At 61.3% G+C, this 20,080-nt stretch overlaps 3 protein-coding genes across 3 annotated transcripts; 2 read left to right on the forward strand and 1 right to left on the reverse strand.

The window, feature by feature from the left end:
• The first annotated feature begins 47 nt into the window (after positions 1 to 47).
• Positions 48 to 2,272, forward strand: CNTF (ciliary neurotrophic factor). Its single transcript, XM_027457729.3, has 2 exons — positions 48 to 883; positions 1,072 to 2,272. Exons 1-2 carry the CDS (start codon positions 767 to 769, stop codon positions 1,543 to 1,545), a joined length of 591 nt encoding a protein of 196 aa, XP_027313530.1. The 5' UTR covers positions 48 to 766; the 3' UTR covers positions 1,546 to 2,272.
• Positions 2,273 to 3,769: 1,497 nt separating this feature from the next.
• Positions 3,770 to 11,983, forward strand: DTX4 (deltex E3 ubiquitin ligase 4). The gene is made up of 9 exons (XM_038179090.2): positions 3,770 to 4,039; positions 6,729 to 7,470; positions 8,366 to 8,427; positions 8,522 to 8,683; positions 8,777 to 8,838; positions 9,065 to 9,217; positions 9,654 to 9,815; positions 9,962 to 10,051; positions 10,243 to 11,983. Exons 1-9 carry the CDS (start codon positions 3,829 to 3,831, stop codon positions 10,474 to 10,476), a joined length of 1,878 nt encoding a protein of 625 aa, XP_038035018.1. The 5' UTR covers positions 3,770 to 3,828; the 3' UTR covers positions 10,477 to 11,983.
• Positions 11,984 to 12,318: 335 nt separating this feature from the next.
• MPEG1 (macrophage expressed 1) lies at positions 12,319 to 15,349 on the reverse strand. Its single transcript, XM_027457825.3, has one exon. The coding sequence runs from the start codon at positions 15,270 to 15,272 to the stop codon at positions 13,110 to 13,112; it is 2,163 nt and encodes a 720-aa protein (XP_027313626.3). The 5' UTR covers positions 15,273 to 15,349; the 3' UTR covers positions 12,319 to 13,109.
• Positions 15,350 to 20,080: the final 4,731 nt, after the last annotated feature.

The following is a 20,080-nucleotide window of genomic DNA, read 5'->3' on the forward strand; positions in this document are numbered from 1 at the left end:
ATCTGGGTAACACGTAACCAAAATAAACATCTTGAGGAAAAAGCAAATAAACCTAAAAAGGGCTGGTTTTTGTGTGGTGCTTGTGTTTTGGAGGGGAGGGGGGGGAATCAAGGGCCTCCTCCTTGAGGGCTCTGCTTCGGGGCAGGCCCCTGCAGGAAAGGGTGGCTGGGAAGAGGGCAGCAGGCAGGGCCCTGAAGCCCCAAAGGGTTTGGGGTGAAGCCCCGAGGGCTTTGGGGTGCAGCCCCTAGGGGTTTGGGGTGAATAGCACAAATCCCACAGCTGGTGCTGGATGTCCCTGTGTCCCCTGTGCCCTGCTCAGGCCCCAGGCTGCCCTCCCTGCTCAGCTGTTGAGCAACGTCCCGGCTTTGCTCGCCTCTTCCCGGCAGCGGTTTCCCATGCTCCGGCCTAAATGGGGGGAACGGGGCCGGGGCTGGGGGCTGGCTTCCCTGCGGGGAGGCAGGAGAGGGTCCGAGCCGGGGCTGGGAGAGCCTCCTGCTGCTGCCGGGCGAGGCCGTTCCGGGCAATGGGCTTAGCGAGTGGCGAAGCGTGGGGGAATTAGGGCAATAATCTGTGGCTGTTGATCCCAGAGGCGGGAATTTGCAGCGTGGTGCCAGGCCCCAGGCGCGGAAGAGGGGGAGAGCCGGGCCAGCGGACGCGTGAGCAGAGCACGCCGGCTGGAATGCACCAGCTCAGCACGGGATTGTCCTTCCCGGGCCAGGCGGGCGCCGCGCCGTGAGCCCGGAGCCCCGGGACGAGCGCCGGGGCCATGGCAGCGGCAGACACCCCCTCGGCCAGCACCCTCCGGCGCCGCGACCTGTGCAGCCGCGGCATCCGCCTGGCCAGGAAGATGCGTTCGGACGTGGCCGACCTCCTGGACATCTACGTGAGTTCATCTCCACCCATGCCCCAAGGCTGCTGCCGAGCTTTGGGACAAAATCCCGCCGACACCTCGGCCTTGGGGTCTCGTCGGTGCTCGGGTGACCTCCTGCCTTTCGCCTTCCGCCCCGTGCCCCAAACCATCATGGGGGCTGCTGAGGGTCCCCGTTTCTTGTTTATTTTTTCCCCGCACAGGTGGAGCGGCAGGGCTTGGACGCCTCGGTGAGCGTGGCGGCGGTGGAAGGGGTGCCGGCGGCGGCGGCGGAGCACTGGGGCGAGCAGACGGGGACGCAGCGGCTGCTGGACAACCTGGCGGCGTACCGAGCCTTCCGCGCGCTGCTGGCCCAGATGCTGGAGGAGCAGCGCGAGCAGCTGGGCGACGCCGACGCCGCGCTGGGCCGGGCGCTGGCGGCCGTCCTGCTGCAGGTCTCAGCCTTCGCCTACCACCTGGAGGAGCTGCTGGAGCTGGAGAGCCGCCGGCCCCCCGGAGATGACGGGGACGGGCCCCCCGCGCCCCCTCGCCTCAGCCTCTTCGAGCAGAAGCTGCGGGGCCTGGGGGTGCTGCGGGAGCTGGCCCAGTGGGCCGTGAGGTCCGTGAGGGACCTGCGGCAGCTCGCCCGGCCCGGCCCCGGTCCCAGCTCAGCCCCTGGCATGGCCGAGGGCCAGTGATGGCCGCACGGGGTGCGGGGAGCCCGGGTCTGGTTAGGGGGCTCCTTTTCCCAGCTGGGGGGGCAGAGGCACGGGGAGGGAAGCCCTGGAAGGACGAGGTTCGGGATGAGTCCGGCTCTGCATGCTTGGGGTTCGCAGGACCCAGTGGTCCTTGGTGAGCAAGGTGCCGTGAGACTCGCTCGCTGCCTCTTTTCATGGCTTGATGCTGCTTCAGGAGGCAGGGAGCTGCGGGGGGGCTCCTGGAGACGAGCGAAGGGCTGTGAAACTGGCACCTGGTGGAAGGAATTGTAGCCCCCTCTGCACCACCCGAGGCTTTGCCCCCTTCGGGTGGTTCCTTGTCCTTCCCCGCCGCCTGCTCCTGCCCTCTTGGTGTTCTCCGTGCGTTGAATTTCTGCTCTAACTGCTTGGGGGCTCGTTGGGGAGGGGGTGGCGGGGGGGTTTGGGCAGGATGGCATTTCTCAGCTGCTCCCACAATCCGGCAGAGAGGATCTGCTAACCGAAGGCTGGCTGGGAAGCCCCTCCGCGAGGAGGCTGGTGCCCCCAGGCCACAATTAGGACTGGAGATGGCCTGGAGGAACGAACAGCCCCAACCTCCAACCTGCATCTCGTACCCGGCGAAGCCCTGAGGCTTCTCAGCTGCCTTGGCCATTGTGGTTTTTCTTTTTTTTTTTTTTTTATTTTTTTTCCTTGATGGCTGCTGAGTGAATAAAGTGCCTGGGAGATCTGCTGGGGAGCCGTGACTTCTTGGAGGACGGGGGGTCCTCGTTCGCTGGGGCGTGGGGGGAAAGTCTGGGAGCGTGGTGCGGGCACACGGCTTGGAAATGCCCAGCCAGCCCCGCACAAAGCAGCTTTGTCCCCGCGGGCGCTGGAGGCGCCGGGCACGGTGCCCGCTGCAGCACCAGTGGCGTCTGCAGGGGCTGGGGGGGCAGCGCAGGGGGGGCAAAGGGCAGGGCCAGCGGGGCCACGGGGGGGCTGAGGGCTGAGGGCCGCCACCATGACCAGAGGCACCGTGAAGAGCCGAGCTGTCACCGCCCGCCCCGCGGCCTGGCTGATGCTCGCTGCCAGCTGGGCGAGCGGCCCCAAACCCGGGGCTCTCCCTGCCAGCAGGGCCCCGGCGCAGCTGTGCTGACACCCGAGCCCCCCCCCCCCGGTCTCAATTTCAGATTTTTGGCCGAAACGCGGGCGAGGAGCATGAAGGGAAACACCCTGAGGCTGCAGGCTCTTTAGGCCAGCCTCCCACGGTGGCGGTAGCCCCGTGGCTGACAGAAACCCACCGGGAGCCTGCTTTGGGACGAGGGAAGGGATTTGGGCAGGAAAACGTGCTCGGGGGCCCATGGGGGGATTTGCTCCCATTTTGGCATAATATTTATAACAATATTTATAATAATATTTATCGCCTGGAAAACGGAATTTATCAGGAGCTGAGCCCCCGGTGATGCCCTACAGCCACAGCGCCCCCATGTCCCGGGGGAGGGTCCCCTCTGAGCACGCTGGGCTGGGGGATTTGCCCAAATCCTGCGGGCACAAGGTTTGGGTGGGTGTTCCTTTAGTCTTTTTGGGGTGATTTCTCCCCAAAACGGGAAAATGAAGTGTGGTGGGTGCTGCTGCTGGTGCTGGGGGGCTGCGGGAGCCCAGCGTGGAGGTGTGAGGATAATTTGGGGCCGCTCGGGCGGTGTCTCAGTGTTTGGGGCAGATTTTGGGGTGTCACAGGGGGGCTGCACCCCGCTCCCCCCCCCCCACGCCACCAATGGTTCCTCCCGGCTTTGCCCCCCCTCGGGGGCGAGTGGTCGGCGCTGAGGGGGCGTGGCCTCGCACCGAGGGGGCGTGGCCAAGTGCTGATGGGGGCGTGGCCACTGCGCGTTAGGGGCGTGGCAACCGGGTGTTGTGGGCGTGGCCGCCTGGTCTTGTGGGCGTGGCCAAGGGGCGCGGGGGGGCGTGGCTCCCCGTGGCGCCCCGCCGCGCGCTGGCGCGGGCGCGGGAACGGGGCGGGCGCTGCGGTGCGGAGCGGAGCGGAGCGGGGCCGCCCCCCGCTGCCGCCGCCCGGCCGGGGAGAGGCGCTGCGCTCCGGCCCGGCGCCCAGCCGCGGCCCTTCCCCTCCGCGCCCCCTCGGCGGACGGCCCCGGGGCGGGGGCAGGCGGGCGGGCGGGCAGCCCCGCGGAGCATGCGGGAGCCGGCGGGGCGTCTGCGGCGGGCAGCGGGAGGAGGAGGAGGAGGAGGAGGAGGAGGAGGAGGAGGAGGAGGAGGAGGAGGAGGTGAAGGGGGCTGAGGCGGCTCGGGGGAGCGATGCTGCTCGCTTCGGCCGTGGTGGTGTGGGAATGGCTCAACGAGCACGGGCGCTGGCGGCCCTACAGCCCGGCCGTCAGCCACCACATCGAGGCGGTGGCCCGCGCCGGGCCGCGGGCGGGAGGCAGCGTGGTGCTGGGCCAGGCCGACAGCCGCCTGGCGCCCTACATCATCGACCTGCAGTCCATGCACCAGTTCCGCCAGGACACCGGTGAGTCAGCCCGGGACGCAGCGGCCCCGCTCCTTGCACCCTGGAGCTCGGCATCGCTGGGCACTGCCAGCACCTGCCCGGTCCTCCCCGGGCTGCCACCACCTCGCTTCGCATTGCTCGGCACCGCCCGCTCCTCCCCGTGCACCGTGCGGTGTCACCGAGGCCCTTCCAGCCCTGCCCGCTCCCTCCCTGCTTTGTGCTGCACGCCTGCAGCCTCCCTGCATCGCGCTGCGCCGTGCTGCCCGCTCCCATCTGGTGCTGCCCGGTCCTGCCCGGGCCCTCCTGCACCGAGCTCCCTGCTGCTGTGCTGCCCTGCCCTGCCCCACTGATCCGGCATCGCCCTGCACGTCCCTGTCGCTGTTTTACACCGCGCTGTTTAGCATCAGCTTGCACCTGGCTCTGCTGCCAGGTCCTGCGCTCCCTGACCTGGAATTGCTTGGCGCTGTGCTGCCAGGCCCCGAGCTGTGCTGTGCCGTGCCGCCTTTCCGAGTCCCATATTGCTTTGTGCTGCCTTCTTCTGCGTTTCATCCCCTTGCCCACCCTGCTCTCGCCCTGCTGCCCTCCTGGGTGCTGCCTGATCGGGGGGGGGGGTTGCATTGCCGGGCCCCCTATTGCATCATGCTGAGCTCTGGGTTTGCATTGCACCACCCTGCCCTGCCTGACCTAGAATTGCACAGCTCTGCTTCGTGCTGCCCGGCCTGCCTGCTGGCCCTGCTGGCCTGGGGATGCCCGGGCTTGCCTGCTGCTGACCTGCCTTACGCCATCCCACCCGGACTCTGTGCTCCCCCTGAGCCTGCTGCTGCGTGGTGCTGGGGGGACAAATCCTGCCTTGGGGGTGGGGGCACGGGCAGGTGGGGTGATGCCCAGGTGAGGCAGAGGTGGGTTTGGGGGGTTTATAGGGGGGGACACGAGCAGGTGTGGCTGTCCCCAGGGTGGGGAGCACAGACAGGTGGTGGGAAATAGCCAGGGGATGAGCGCAAGGTGCATGAAATTAAGGGCATGGGGTCTTGGGGGTGGCTGTCACAGGGGCTTGGGCCCCTTCCCTCCCCAGGCACCCCCATAATAATAGTAGGGAGGGGGCCTGGCAATGTCCCTTGTCCCTGGACAGCCTGCTCTGGGGGCTGGTGGGGACCGTGGTCGTGGGGACAAGGGGACAAGGGACCTCTGCTGCCCGGGGACAGCTTTCAGCGCCATCCGTCTGAGGGCTATTGTCGCCTGGGGGGAGGAGGCCTGAAAGGGGGATTGTTCTGCTTCCCTCCGGGTTGCCGGGAATGTTGGTATTTTGGGTCATTAAACAGCTCTGATTTGGGGGGGGTCGTGACCCTGGCAGGCCCTGAATAGCTATTGTCCCCTTTCTTCCCCCGCTGAATGGGAGGCTGGCGGCCCTGCGCTGGGCTGGGGCTGGGGGGGCCGTGGTTTTCCCACACCGTGGCCGGGGAGGGACCGCCAGATGCCGCATGCCATCGCTCGCCCCGGATTAGGATAAATCACCGCTCTGCTGTGCCGCCAGGCCCTGCTCCCCTCCGGCCCTCCTTTGTGCCACCGGGGCTGGCAGCTTTTCTCCCCCGGCTGCCCCTTGGCAGGATGGGGCAGGTGGCCCATTTTGCTTATTTTTAGCCTTTTTTTTTTTTTTTTGTTTCAGGGGACCTGGGCTTGCGTGGTGGTAGTGGGCATTTCCCGTGGGGGTTAAAAGGGACTGAAATTCCTGCAGGATTTAGGGGGAAGAGCAGCGCAGGAATGCTCGCGGTTCACCCCGGTGCCAGGGTGCCACGGGCTCACCGCCTCGTGCTGTAAAGCTGGAGACTTCCAGCTCGTGACTTCTGCTCCTTGAGCTCTCTCGTTCCCGTGGGGGCAAGCGATGGGATTTTGCAGAAGGGTGCGGTGCCTCCAGAGGCAGCGATGCTCATGAGCTCACCCGATTCATTAACCAAACAACCCTGGGCCAGGAGGCATGCTGAGGACAGGACACCAAGGCTGGGCATAGCCCAGTGCTGTGCTGCTGTAAAACGACCCAGATAGGAAGGGTTTTCCCTTGTAGGAACTCCCAATGTTGGCATCCTTGCTTTGAACGTACCCTAGCTGCCTTAGTGCAGTGGGTAGGTGCAAGCTGCCAAGTGCTTTGCTCTCCTGCCCCACTCGTGCACTTGCTGGTGGAAGAGCAGGGGCCGAGGCACAGAGCCCTCCTCCAGCTCCTTTACTCAGCCTTGCAGGGATTTTCCTCGTGCTGCTGGCCGAGTTTTCACTGCAGGACGTTTCTGGGGCTGCCCTGAACCCCACTCCCCTGCTGGTGCACATCATGCTCTGGGTGCTGGTGCCGTGCTGTGGGGCTCAGCGCTGCCTCTTGGCTCCTAAATCTCATATTTCCCTCTCCTGGCCCACAGCTGAGAGGCAGACGAGGCCACGTCATGTCCCCCAGGAGCCTGGGGCATGCCTTGTGTCACCCAGCTCCTAAGGGAGGCTCCTGGGCGAGGTTTTGCTGCTAAGCTTGTGGTTCTGTGTCCCATCGAGGCTGTGCCTGGGGAAACTGAGGCACGCCGCTGCCGTGGCAGGGCGGGGACAGCAGCCACGCCAGAAAGCCGTCCCGTCCCCACACGGAGCGGCACCAGCAGGGCAGGTTGGGGTGGTTTGGTGGTGCTCCCTGCCTGCGGGTCCGAGCCTGATAGCATCTGTGTCACCCCCCCTCCGGCAGGCACCATCCGCCCGGTGCGCCGCAGCTACTACGACCCGTCGTCGGCCCCGGGCAAGGGCGTCGTGTGGGAGTGGGAGAACGACAGCGGCTCCTGGACGCCCTACGACATGGACGTGGGCATCACCATCCAGCGCGCCTACGAGAAGCAGCACCCCTGGGTGGACCTGAGCACCATCGGCTTCTGCTACGTCATTGACTTCGCCACCATGGGCCAGATCAACCGGCAGACCCAGCGCAAGCGCCGTGTCCGCCGCCGCCTCGACATGGTCTACCCGCTGGTCTCGGGCACCCTGCCCAAATCACAATCGTGGCCGGCCAGCCCGGGGGCGGCCGCGGCCCCCCCGGCACCCACCTGCGCCTGCCCCCAGTGCCTCCTGGTCATGAGCGTCAAAGCCGCCGTGTCGGCGGGCGGCCTGGGGGCTGCCACCCTGCAGCCTCGCAAAGCCCCCCCCGCACCCCCCGCTGCCCCCAAAGCCCCCGCGCCAGCCCCGGGGGCCAAGGCAGCCGACGGTACGGCCGCGGCACGCGGCTCGCTGAAGGTGCTGGCCTCCCAGGGGGGCCGGCAGCAGGCGGCCAGCACGCCGGCGCTGAGCTCCGTCGTCTCCGCCGCCAGCCCCCCCGGCCCCGGTGCCGGCCCCGGTGCCGGCAGCGGCAAGGCATCGCGCCCCGGCATGGGCACCCTGAACCGCAGCCACCTGCAGCGCCTGGCCATCGCCCAGTCCCGGGTGCTCATCGCCTCCGGGTGAGTCCTGCCGCGTGCGAGCGAGGGGGTAGTTGCGGGGAGAACGGGGGAACAGGGGATGTGTTGTTCTGGGGCATTTCTCTGCATCCATGAGCCTGAACGGGAGGGGTCCGCAGGGCAGAGGGGTGTGCTGGCCCCTCCTGGGGGCACCCAAGTGCCCTGCGTGGGGTGGGTGGGGTGATTCGGGCTGGAAAAGGCCTCTGAGATCACCGAGGCTGCCTGTGGGCTGCCAAGCCCACCGCCCGGCCCTGGCGGAGCGCAGCGCTGCATCTCAATGAGGGGCCGGGGCCGGGCGGGGGGCAGCACAAATAGCAAAGAAAAGGCATTCAGGGCTCCTGGAGAAGGGGTCCTGCCAGGCCCCCGGCCTACAGAAGACACTTTTATTTTTTTCCTGGGGGGGTTGGGACCATTTAATGAGCCTGTTTTTTTTTTCTCCCCTTTGTCTGGCCCTGCCGTCAGCCTTCTGTCACAGCCTGGCCCCTTTCCTCTCCCTCCCTGTCCCCCCCTTCCCTCCCTGCTCCTGACCCACCGGGAAACTTTCCCATGGAAGAGAAGCCTTGGGGAAGGAGGGAGGGGGGGAAGCAGCCACGGCTACATGGCTGTAGGAGAAAGGAGGAAAAAAAAAAAAAACCAACACGACAGCCTGGCAAGCAGCGACAAAAAGGGGCCGTGAATAGTTGGGAGACGCAGGCCGGGTTTCTAAAGAGCCGGAGAAAAGGCAGCGGCGGGGCCGGGGGGGCACCTTGCCCCCCATGGGGGATTCTCTCTTTCCAGCCAGGGCCTGCTCAGTTGCTCAGGCAACTATTGTCTGGGGCCGGGCCTGGCTCGGGGTGAGGGACGCGGGATGGGGACGCCGTCTGTGGGCCCTGATGTGGCCTCCGTGGACTCTCCGCAGGGTCCCCACCGTCCCCGTGAAGAACCTCAACGGCTCCAGCCCCGTGAACCCCGCGCTGGCAGGTGAGGACGGGGCCGTGGGGGCTTGCTGGGGAGGTTTCTGGGTGGGATTCCGGAGGTTTGGGGGCTTGCTGCTTGATGTTTTTCCCCTGCGCAGGCATCACGGGGATCCTGATGAGCGCGGCGGGGCTGCCCGTCTGCCTGACGCGGCCGCCCAAGCTGGTGCTGCACCCGCCACCCGTCAGCAAAAGCGAGATCCAGTCCATCCCTGGCATCTCCCACACCTGCCGCAAGACCACCAAGAAGCAGGCCAAGAAGGGTGAGACGTGCTTGGCCCCTTTCCCCTTCGATCCCCTCTCGGGGGTTTCTCCGTCGCCTCACCCCAGGCCCCTCTGACTCGTGTTCCCCGCAGGTAAAACCCCCGAGGAGGTGCTGAAGAAATACCTGCAGAAGGTGCGGCACCCGCCCGATGAGGTGCGAGCAGCGGGGGCCGTTCGGGGTCTGTATGGGATGCCCGGGGGGCATTTTTATGTGGGACGAGTCTGGGGACATGGGCACTGGCTCCTTGCCCTCCCCAGGGTGGGGAGGTTGATCCAGAGGTGACACCAACGGCGTTGGCCCCGTGTCCTGGCACTGCTGGCTCAGCGAGGTCTGTCTGTCTGTCTTTCTGTCTGTCTGACCCTTCTCCCCGTCCCCGCAGGACTGCACCATCTGCATGGAGCGCCTCTCGGCACCCTCCGGCTACAAGGGCCCCCAGCCCGCCATCAAGCCCGACCTGGTGGGGAAGCTGGCGAAATGTGGCCACATCTTCCACCTCCACTGCCTGGTGGCCATGTACAACAACGGCAACAAGGTACGGGGCTGCAGGCTGGGGGGGGCCCAAATCCCCTAAATCCAAGATCCCTGTGCTGTGGGGGGGCACACTGGGGCTGTGGTGCACACCATAGCCACATCCCGAAATAAAACAGCTCTTGGTGGGAAGGTGCTGAGGGCTCTTACCCCCCTGCCTTGGTGCAGAGTTAATTTTTTTATTATGCCTTCTCCCTCTGTCAAACTTAAAACAAAAACTAGAGGCAGGGAAAGCAGTGAGGAAAACTGATGAGGAAGAGGAATTCAGCTTTAACGAAAGACCTGAGGTCTGGTTTATAAATGCTCCCAGCCCTCCCCCGCCGCTGCCAGAGTGTTTTTGGAATGACTGGATGCTTATGACTAAAACGGCGCTGAGTGTTGCTCTGGGTGGTGCTGGGGAGCGCTGCTCTCATTGCTCCCCACTCCTTTCCTCCCCTCAGGACGGCAGCCTGCAGTGTCCGACCTGCAAAACCATCTACGGGGTGAAGACGGGGACGCAGCCCCCGGGGAAGATGGAGTACCACATCATCCCTCACGCGCTGCCCGGCCACTCGGACTGCAAAACCATCCGCATCATCTACAACATCCCCCCGGGGGTGCAGGTGCGGCTGCTTGTCTGTGAGCGCGTTGTGGGAAATGGGGGTAAAGCCCTGAAAAAGCGCTGATCCCATTTGCTTGGTGGCAGGGGGACACGGTGGATTTTAGCTCTAATTTTATTTATCTATTTTTAATACCTTGCATACTGCAGGGACCAGAGCATCCGAACCCAGGGAAGAGCTTCACGGCCCGTGGCTTCCCCCGGCACTGTTACCTGCCCGACAGCGAGAAGGGCAGGAAGGTGAGAGGGGCTCGCCGGGGTGGCTTGAGCTGGTGAAAGTGTCCTCAAGGGTGTACCGAGGGGGAGAGGGAAGGGAGCAGCCCTTGGGGGCACGGGGAGAAGCAGGCTTGGCTTACACAGCCAAATCCAGACAGGTTTGCTAGGGCTTTCCTGCGTTCTCCTTGCTGCCTGCCCTACCTCCCCCTCCCCAGGTACTGAAGCTGCTGCTGGTGGCCTGGGACCGGCGCTTGATTTTTGCCATCGGGACCTCGAGCACCACGGGCGAGTCGGACACGGTGATATGGAACGAGATCCACCACAAGACGGAGTTTGGCTCCAACCTCACCGGCCACGGCTACCCCGACATCAACTACCTGGACAATGTCTTGGCCGAGCTGGCGGCCCAGGGCATCACGGAGGAGAGCCTGGCCCAGGAGAAGGACTGAGACCGCCGCAGGGAGGGCTGCCCACCGCTCCCCCTGCGGATAAGGCAGCACCCCCTCCAGCAGGGCCATCTCCAGGCTGTCTGGGGGTGTTGGGGGGCGTCTTTTGGGACGTCCCTTCCCTGCTGGCAGAGCCGGTTGGCGCTCTGAGCCACGGGGGTTCAGCGGGCCTGGCCGTCCCTGCCGGCTGGCCACTAGTGTGTGCTGTCCTGGGGAGCTGGGGGTCGCTGTGAACAGCCCAGACCTCTCCCCTCTCCTCGCCTGGGTCCCTGATCCCCCCCCGGCACCCACCTGGGGTTGGGACCCCGTCCTGATGCTGGGCGGAGTGGGTGGGAGCAGGGGCTGCGGGGTGGGAGCAGGGGCTACGGGGGTCCCTCTCGCTCTGGCCCTGCCTCGTCCCTTACCCGTTTGTTCGTTTGTTTGTCCCGTCTGGTACCTCCCGGGTGGTCTCTGTCCACAGAGGTTGGAGGGGGGGGGGGCCCTGGTCCACCTCGGCCAGACCCCCCACCCCATATCCCCTCTCCTCTTGGCTGTGTCTGAGCTGTGTCCTGTGGGGTCCCCTCGTCCGGGCTGTGCTGGGAAGGGGCTGAAGGGTGGTAGAAAGCCGAGTGGGGGGGGCCAGTATGTCTTCCCCCCCCACGGTAGTGGGTTCCTTGAACTGTTTGTATGGGGGCGTCCCCGTGTCAAATTTTATATACCTCGTGTTTTGGGGGTTTGTCGTATATATGTACATATAGGGCTGGTGGTGTTTGGGGTGGCGGCCTGGCGGCTGGGAGGACGCGACGTGGGGCAGGGGCTGAGCCTGGTGGTGCTCGTGATGGGGTGGGGGTGGCCCAAAAGGGGTTGGTGCCCCCCAGCAGGGGTCTCCGCGGGATCCCATCCCCTCCCTGCTGTATCCCAGCAGGGTTCCAAGACTCGAGGGTCCCTGGTGAGGTTTTTTGGGGGGCTGGGGGGACATGGCTGGCGGGGGGAAGAGAGGGTGGCTGGCAGCGGGTTGGCACAGTGGTTTGGGGGCTGTTGGGGTTGATGTGTGGGGGGGAGGTAGGGCGGTGGCGGGGAGGGGGTTTGCATGGCATCTTGTGGTCCCCACCAGCCCCGGGGACTTCACAGGGCCTTGTGTGGGATGGGGGTCCCAGCGTCTGGGGGGCTTCCTTGGGGAAATCCTCCTCATGGCTCCATGCCCACCCTTTGAGAGGCCCCATTTCAGCGAGCCAGGCAGGGGCAGCGCTGCGGCTGCCCGAACTGCCCCCTGTGGGGTTAGGTCCTCGTAGTCCCTTTTTGTTTAGCCCCCTTTTTCCCCCTCCTCCTGCTTTCCCTTTGGGGGGTTGGTTTGCCCTCTGTCCCGGAGGCTGGCGGTGCGGGGTCTGTCCTGGTGTGCGTCCTTCTGTTGTCATCGCTGTTTCTCCTCTTCCCCCCCACCCCAAACCTGCGGGCCCGTCACCCGGCCACCCCGCGGGGGATCAATAAAAGCGGACGGCGGAGGATGCTCGCTGTCCCCGCACGGCCTGGACTCTCTGTTGTCTTCTGTCCGTCGTCTGTGTGGCCAGGCGAGTGAGGGGACACCCACGGGGAGGGCCGGGCACCTCCTGTCCTGCAGCCACCCTCCCTGTAGGGACGGCTGGCCGGACGTCTACCTCAAGGGAGAAAAATCCTCTTCCCCTAGGAAATCCCCTTCTGGGCCCTTCTGCAGCAGTGTGATTTCTCCTGGCCTGTGCCCGGGGCTTCCCCCTGCTGCAGAAAAACCCCAGCTGGAGCTATGCAAAACCCTGGTGTGATCTCAGAGAGGAAGGGACCCCCCCCGCCCTCCCCCAGTGCCCGGGTTGCCGGCTCTAACATGACGCAGCCTTTTAACAACATCACTTTTTCCTTTTATTATTTTTTTTTAATGCCGTGTTGCCTATGCAATTAGTTGCTGGCTGAAATAAAACTGATCCGTGCCTCTCTACGTGTGTGTATATCTACCACGCTAGATATACATGGAGACCGGGGGGGATCCTCCTGTCTCTTTGCTCCCTCCTTTACTGGGAGATGGAGCGTTGCTAATGCTATCCGTGCTGGCCCTGGGTGTCAAAAATACCTGGGGGGGTTTCTATGGGGGAATGGGGGTGGTCCAAGGGGTCGGGCACTGCGTGCACCCTGAGCCGATGCTTTTACACGCAGGAACTCTCTGCAGTGGAGCTGAGATTGCTGGTGTCCTGGTGGGTCAGGGAGGGGGTGCCTCATGGCTTCCCCCTGCTCTTTGGGGGCAGCTTGGGGTGTCCTCGTCTTTTGGCACCCCATGGGCTTCAGGGGCTGGTTGGAGGGCCCTGGTTCCCCTTTTCTGTCTGTGGGGGAAGAGAGGAGGCATGGCCTGCAGCGAGGAATGGGGTTGTTTAGTTCTCAAGCGACAGCTGCCTGGGAGAGGGAATGTGCAGGGGCATACGGGGGTGGGTCATGGTGGTGGGACAGCCCCAGGAGATGGCGTCAGAAATCAGCCAGGGAGCCTGGAGCGGGGAGAGAGGCTGTGCAGCACCGGGGGTGCTCCAGGCTGGAGCTGGGGAAACCTTGGGGCCTCTGTGGGGATGGGGGGTGGGCAGGGGGGGGTTGCCTAGACTGGGGGCTCACAGCATTGCCCAGCAGTGGGACCTGAGGGATGCTCACGCCGTGAGCCCCTCCGCCTCTTGCTGGTACCCCTCGCCCATGCTCACCACAGTGCTATCCTCCGGGCTCCCCACGGGCGTGCTGTCCCTTTCCTTCATCTCCCGGTACCCCCTCATCCTGTACCTCCAGCGGCCGTAGCTGACCATGGCCAGGAGGGTGGCCAGCCCCACCACCACGGCGGCTGTCACACCGGCCACCTCGCCCCCCGTCAGCCGCCGGCCCATCACCATCTCGGCTGTGTGCTGGATCTCGGCGGGCTGGGCCGGCCTCCAGAGGCGGCTCTGCCCGTCCCTCACCCAGGCGCCCTCCCCGTCCCCGCTGCTCACCAGCACGGTGTCGGTGGCCGGCAGACTGGCGGGGGGGCGGGTGAAGGGCGGCAGGCGGGCGGGGGGCAGCGAGCCCCCCGTGAAGATGCCGGCCTGGACGCAGTAATTCACCTGGCAGCTGTCGCTGATCAGCGCCAAGTGCTGGCTGAAGCCCGAGGGGCAGCGCTTGACGTAGGGGTCTTCAGGGGTGCCGCGGTGCTGCCCCCCCAAGGGGTTCCCCGCCTGGCAGCTGAAGAAGCCCCCAAAGGGCACGGAGTACTGGATGCTGCTCTCGTAATCCTGGCTCACGCACACCCTGAGGTCGTCAAAGAGCTTCAGCTGGAGGTACCCCGAAGGGCAGGACTGGGCGCCGGTGAGGGGGTTGGCGCTGTGGCTGCTGAACAGCCCCCCAAAGAGGTAGCCGGAGTCGGGGGGCACCGTGCCCCTCGCCGCACACCAGTAGGCGCTGAACTGAACCCGGGAGAGCCAGAAGACGTCCTGGCACACGCGGTGGCAGAAGATGCCCAGGGTGCACTTTTTGTGGCACTCCAGGTGGCTGTGGCCTTCCTCCCGCTCCTGCGCGCCCAGCAGCACCGGGATGTAGGCAGAGGGGCAGGAGAAATCCCCCGTGAGGGGATTTTTCTGCTCCAGCGTGTGGCACAGCGCGCCGGCGTCCGGGCCAGAAAGCCCAACACACTTCTGGAAGACACCCCCGAAGGTGAAGTTGGTCATGGTCCCCTCGCAGGAGCCGTCGTCGGCGTTGGCGTGGAAGTTGAAGTTGGGCGAGGTGGCGTCAGTGCAGCCGGGGTAGGTGTTGAAGGTGTAGTAGCGGCGGATGGCCGCCTCCAGTCGCTTGGCCAGCTTCTTCACCGTGGGGGTGGGCAGCTCTGGCAGGGTGCTGGGGCTGATGAAGAAGTACAGGGGCAGCCCCGAGCGGTCGATGGCCACCAGCTGGTTGCTGATCCCCTCCTGCCACGTCTTGAGGGTGATGCCTGGGTAAAAGGGGATCCCACCGACACTCTCCACCCTGGAGTTGGTACGGTTCTCCATGTACTGCTTGGTGAAGGAGGAGCTGGTGTCCAGGGAGCCCTCGGTTTTCATGTTGATGATGCTGTGGAAGGCAACGCCGGCCGAGGCCGTGATGGTGTTCCGCATGCCCCAGCTGTCCTTCAGGAAGGTTGTTTTGACCTGATCTTCCTGGACCAAGCTGGCTCCAGCGTCCACAGAGGTGATGGTGTGGGTGCCGTAGTTGAGCACCAGCACTTCAGACAGAAAATCGGCCATCCGGGTCTGGTTGTTCTCCAAGTGGCTGGCAATCACCATCAGCTGCTTCTTGAAGCTCTTGTCCAGAACTGCTCCTGGGTCTATCTTGACGGTGTAAACCAGGTTCCTGACTTGCACTCGGGTGGTGAAAGCCCGGTCCTGTACTTGGTGGGTCTTGGTCTGGTGGAAGGCTTGAGAGAACTTGCCGTTGATGGCGGAGAAGAGGGACAGCTCCAGGTTGATGGAGGAAGAGGTGACGCTTTGGTAATTCTTCCAGGACTCGATGATCTCAGAGTTGATGTCCAGGTTGCTGTGCTTGCGAGGGATGGTGAAGACCTCATCTGGGATGATGTAGGACCCATCTTCTGTGGTCTTGCAGAGTGAGTAGCCCAGGTTGATCACTCTGCCCATATCCAAATTCCTCAGGTTATCCCAGCCCCCACCAGGGAGGACTTCCAGACTCGGGACCTTCAAGTTCTTCTTGCAGTCCTGAATCCCTGAAGAGGGCAACAGCTCCTGGGACAGCTCGGCCCCTCTACTCACAGCTGCCAGCGTCCAGGTGAGGACGGCCACCCTCAGCACCCAGAGCATGGCTGAGCTGAGCGGCGGACGTCTCGCTGCTGAGGAGGGAGCCGGGGAAATGAGGCAGTCGGGGGTGCAGCTGCCGGGTGGTTCCTCCTCTTGGGGGGAGGCTGAATTAACAAGGGGAAAGGAGAAGTGAGAGCTGGTGAAACGTGGTAATGGGCTGAGCAGAGCTGAGAAAACAGGGCGAGGAGCAGAAAAGAGGTGCCTGGAAATCATTGCCTCCCTAAAGTAAAAGCCTCCTCTCCCTGTGAAAGCTGCTGTGCTGGAGATGGAGCAAGGAAAAATCCCTTTTTCAGCAGTGTACCTGCACCTACGCGATGCCGTTGTGTGAACCTCCCTTGAATGATGCTCCAGTGACTCTCAGATCAGCCCCTGGCCACCCTAAATGACCTGGCTCTTTGTGCCACACACAAGACCCGGCCCCAGCACCACAGCCATGCTCATGTAGTGGGGTGAGATCCGGCCCTGCTCGCATGAGCTGTGCTGCAGGGCTTTTCCCCATGGCAGGACAGAGGCGAGGCTGCTGGCCATGCAGGGAAGGAATCAGGAGGAACTGGGGAAACGGCACTCTGCTTGTGTTTCCTGGCGAGACGGCTGCCCGAGCCCCTGGGACAGGCCTTGATGTTTTTTTTGGAGGGCCCTCCATGGTGGCCAGGTTCAATTTTTCCTCTCCGCTGTCCCCATTTATGCCAGGGCCTCCTGTAGCCACCTGCACCCGATTCCCCTGAGGGAAGGATCCTTCCCGTGGTGTTTCTGGTTGAGAAGGGCACCTCCTGCACGGGGCTGCAGAACCTCTGGTGGCCTCTGGCTGCAGCAGTCCTGTCACCTGAGGTCCTGCCCAGGGGTGCCTGAGCCTGGCTGGGCACCAATGTCAGTGACACAGAGCAGCAGCTGTGTGTTTTGGGTAATAAACAGTTAAATCCATTTCTACTCTGAAAGCTGCTTACATAGCCATGGTTCTTTCCATATGGACCGGTTCATTTCCCCTATTTTTGCTGGTTAGTTCCTCTTTCCAGGACGGATCTGGCAGAGAACGAGGCTGAAGTGAGAGCTGCGGTGGGGAGAGGTGGACGTGTGTGCGTGCCTTCTGCTGGACAACACCACCGAGAAGCTGTGGGACGATGCAGGGGAGCAGGAAGGCTGGTGGGGGACACCCAGCCCCGTCGTGGGGCCATGGAGGAGTCAGCATTCCCAGGAGGCTCCCACAATAACCTGGAGACCATCTGCATTTTGGACTGTTTCAAGTCCGACTTTGAAGCCTGAATGGTGGCCCCCATGGTGATAGCTGTAGCTGGCAATGCTCCCAGCCGCTGGGATGGGAGGAGGAGAACAGCCTCGTGGGGTGGATGAGCCCCCTCGTCCCTCTGCCATGTGGGAGCAGAGCCGAAACAGAGATCGGGGGCTTCTCCGTGCCACCTCTGCTTCAGGGGGCACATCTCGTCCTGTAGTGGCTGAGGCACAGCAGAGCAAGGCAAAATCTGACCAGTGTACACAGCTTGGGTATAAAAAACAAAAATATATCTGCTGCCTGATCCTGGCAGGGAATGAGCAAATGGTGAAGCAGGTCGGTGGGCAATGGGAGGGGAGGCAGAGCCCCAGACAGGGTGCTTCCCTGTCAGACAGAAGGGAAGGGGAAGCAAGGGAGGGTAGCAAGCAGCTGAGCTGCAGATGATGCAGCAGGAGGGGGAAAAGCAGTCTGCCTCCCATTCCCTCCTCCCCTCCCCTGTAAATAACAGAGCAATTTAAACGTTCAGGGCTGGGGATGAGGAATGGGACAGAATCATACAGTTCCAGAATGGCTGAGGTGGGCAGGGACCTCTGGACATCACCTAGTCCAACCCTCAGTTAGGGCCAGCTAGAGTTGGCTGCCCAGGACCACGTCCAGATGGCTTTTGAATATCTGCAGGGAGGGGAACATTCCTGTTCCCGTTCCCATTCCCAGCCCCAGCTCTGCCCAGGGTGCCCAAGTCCTGCACAGCACCGGTGAGGGCACTGCCTGTGATGGGGACCATTCCTGCCCCTGCCATCCCTTGGGGAGCAATTGATCCTTGCTGCTCCTTGGTAGAGGCTGCCAAAATAGTCTGTGTTTTCTTTTTTATACAGATGCTCTTTCACCGTTAACAACACCATGTCACAGCAGGGGACAGTGTACTTAAACTGCAACACAATTATTTCTAGTCTTGGACATTGTGGGAATCTTGCTTTAGGACAGAGATCAGGCGGTGACTTGGGTCATCAAACCTACCCTCAGGACTGCAGGCACTGTGCAATACAGCCCTTTGTGCAAATGTCTGGGCATGGGCTGCATCCTTGTGAAGTTAGTGGCAGATTCCAAATCAGAATACTGGGTTTGTTTGTTTGTTTTGTTTGCTTCTTTGTTTTTCTTTAGTTGGCAAATAAGTTATCTTGGGAGAAAGGAGGTGTTCCCCAAGCCAGCTGTATCCGTGCTGGAAACCCAGTTAAAATCCAACTGCAGGAACCACGACTGGCTTGAATCCTTGTTCCTCTTTTGCTGTGTATTCAGGTTTTACCCTGGGATGACAAGGGGAGTTAAGGGCCTAAGCCTGCACTGGCCACCCTCCACATGGCTTTCAGGTAGCTGCAATTAGTGTCCATGGGTTGAGTTGGGTGACCTCAAGCAAATTTTGGGGGGTGTCACCTCTGTTGGATGATCTTAGCTCTGCTAATCTCGGTTAGCTGTGACTTTGGGGCTTTTTATTTATTTATTTATTTTTCTGGGGGAACTTGTAAACATTACGCTACTTAACTAGTTAAGGACCATCAACCGTCAGTTGCTATCACAACTGATGCAGTTAATTGGCTAACTAATTAATCATGGCAATCTTATTAATTATGCTAATGACTCCACTCCTCTTCTACCAATGCTGAAGGACACAGTGAATATTTAGGGTAATCCTCTAGCACCTCTTCCCTTCCTGTTCTTTCCCTGCTGAAAGTGGTGGTGGGGTGGTTCCTCCTGGCAGTGCCATCTGACAGTGGGGTGGTACCGACTTGGAAAGGAGCTGGAAGCCCCCAGTGCAGCAGAGACTGCTGCGAGGTGTGGATATACATTTACAGGGTATGTGGATATACATTTTCTGGGGATCTGGAGCAGATTGGGGATTTATAATCCAGAAGGCAGCTGAATTACTGGGCTATTGAGCTTGAATAGAAAGACTTACCTGCAAATACAGAATGGTGGAAGGCTCCCCCCGACTTTGCTTCTCTTTTATTTTTTCTTCTGGTCACTTGGAGGATTATTTTTTTCCCTTTTGGAAGATAATTGTTACAATCTGCTGATGCCTTTATTTTTTATTTTTTATTTTAAAGATTTTTGCAGGGGATGCTTGTGCTCCTTTGAAACAAAAGGTCTGTGTGGATCCGTATCAAAGATTGGGCTGACCTAAAACCAAGCAGATTTAGAGATTACAGCCAACATGGCCTAACCACAGCCAAACTAAACCTGACTAAACTGTTGGCCTTCTATGCTGGACTGACACATCGGTGGACAAAGGAAGAGCAACTGATATCCTCTACCTGTACAGGCCTTTACATTGTCCTGGTTTTGGCTATGATAGAGTTAATTTTTCTCCTAGCAGCTGGTATGGTGCTGTGTTTGGGATTTAGGATGAGAATAATGTTGATAACACACTGATGTTTTAATTGTTGCAGAGCAGTGCTTACACTAAGCCAAGGACTTTTGGGCTTCTCACGCTCCGCTGCCAGCAAGGAGGCTGGGGGTGCACAAGGAGCTGGGAGGGGACAAAACCAGGACAGCTGACCCCAAGTGGCCACAGGGTCGTTCCATACCATATTAAGCAATTAATTAGGCAATTCCACTGAGCAATTAATATGGGGTGGCTGGGGGACTGCTGCTTGGAGACAGGCTGGGCATCAGTCAGCGGGTGGTGAGCAATTGCATTGTGCATCACTTGCTTTGTACGTATTATTGTTATTACTACTGTTATTATTATGACTTCTTTCTTTTCTGCCCTATTAAACTGTCTTTATCTCAACCCACAAGCTTTTACTATTTTTTTTTCCAATCCCAAAGCTTTGTGCAGCCTGCAAACTAGACCTTTTGTAGCTACAAGTTGCCAAGATCTTTTACTAAGAGCAGATGCTCACAGAAGACCCGGTTAATGGGCCAATATATTGCAACACCAAGCACAGTAACAGATGCTGTTTTTAATGGAAAAATGAAGACTGGCTTGCCATTTTATTGTTTTTAATGATTTTTCAAAAATTTCCTTCTTTATTTGGACTGAAGTGTGCCAAATCTGGTGACTACCAGGGCATGGCACAAAAGACTCGTGGAAGCTTAGCATGTGATTTACAGAACGAAGAGTGAGCAAGAAAGATGTTTTCATTTTGCCCACATGAGGCCAAAACAAGCCTGAAATGCCTGGCAAAAGGATGGTGCTGCACGCGCTGAACTCGGCGGACAGAAGCAGAGAAATCTGGGTTGCTCTGGACCACAGTCTGCTTTTCTGTTGAATCAGGAAATGTTCTTCTCAACATGATGAAATCCCTTAAGCCGAGCTCATTTTTTTTTTTTAAGTTGTGTTTTCCAAATGAATCTGCTATTCATTTTTTTTCTATCTCTCTTGGCTCTACTTCTCACTCTTTCATCTGCCCCTCTGCCTTTTGGTGTTTGGCTTCTAACAGGGTGTGTTGTAAGAGAGTGAGGATGGTGAAAAACAGCACGGTGAGGAAGCCTAGAATAAAGCCTGGAAAATGGCCAGGAGAAGCCTTCCACCTGAAATGCATAAGGGGAAACCAAAGGTGTGAAGACAGCCCTCAGGTCATGCTTT

Source organism: Anas platyrhynchos, chromosome 5, assembly GCF_047663525.1.
Source record: "Anas platyrhynchos isolate ZD024472 breed Pekin duck chromosome 5, IASCAAS_PekinDuck_T2T, whole genome shotgun sequence".
NCBI lineage: Eukaryota > Metazoa > Chordata > Aves > Anseriformes > Anatidae > Anas > Anas platyrhynchos.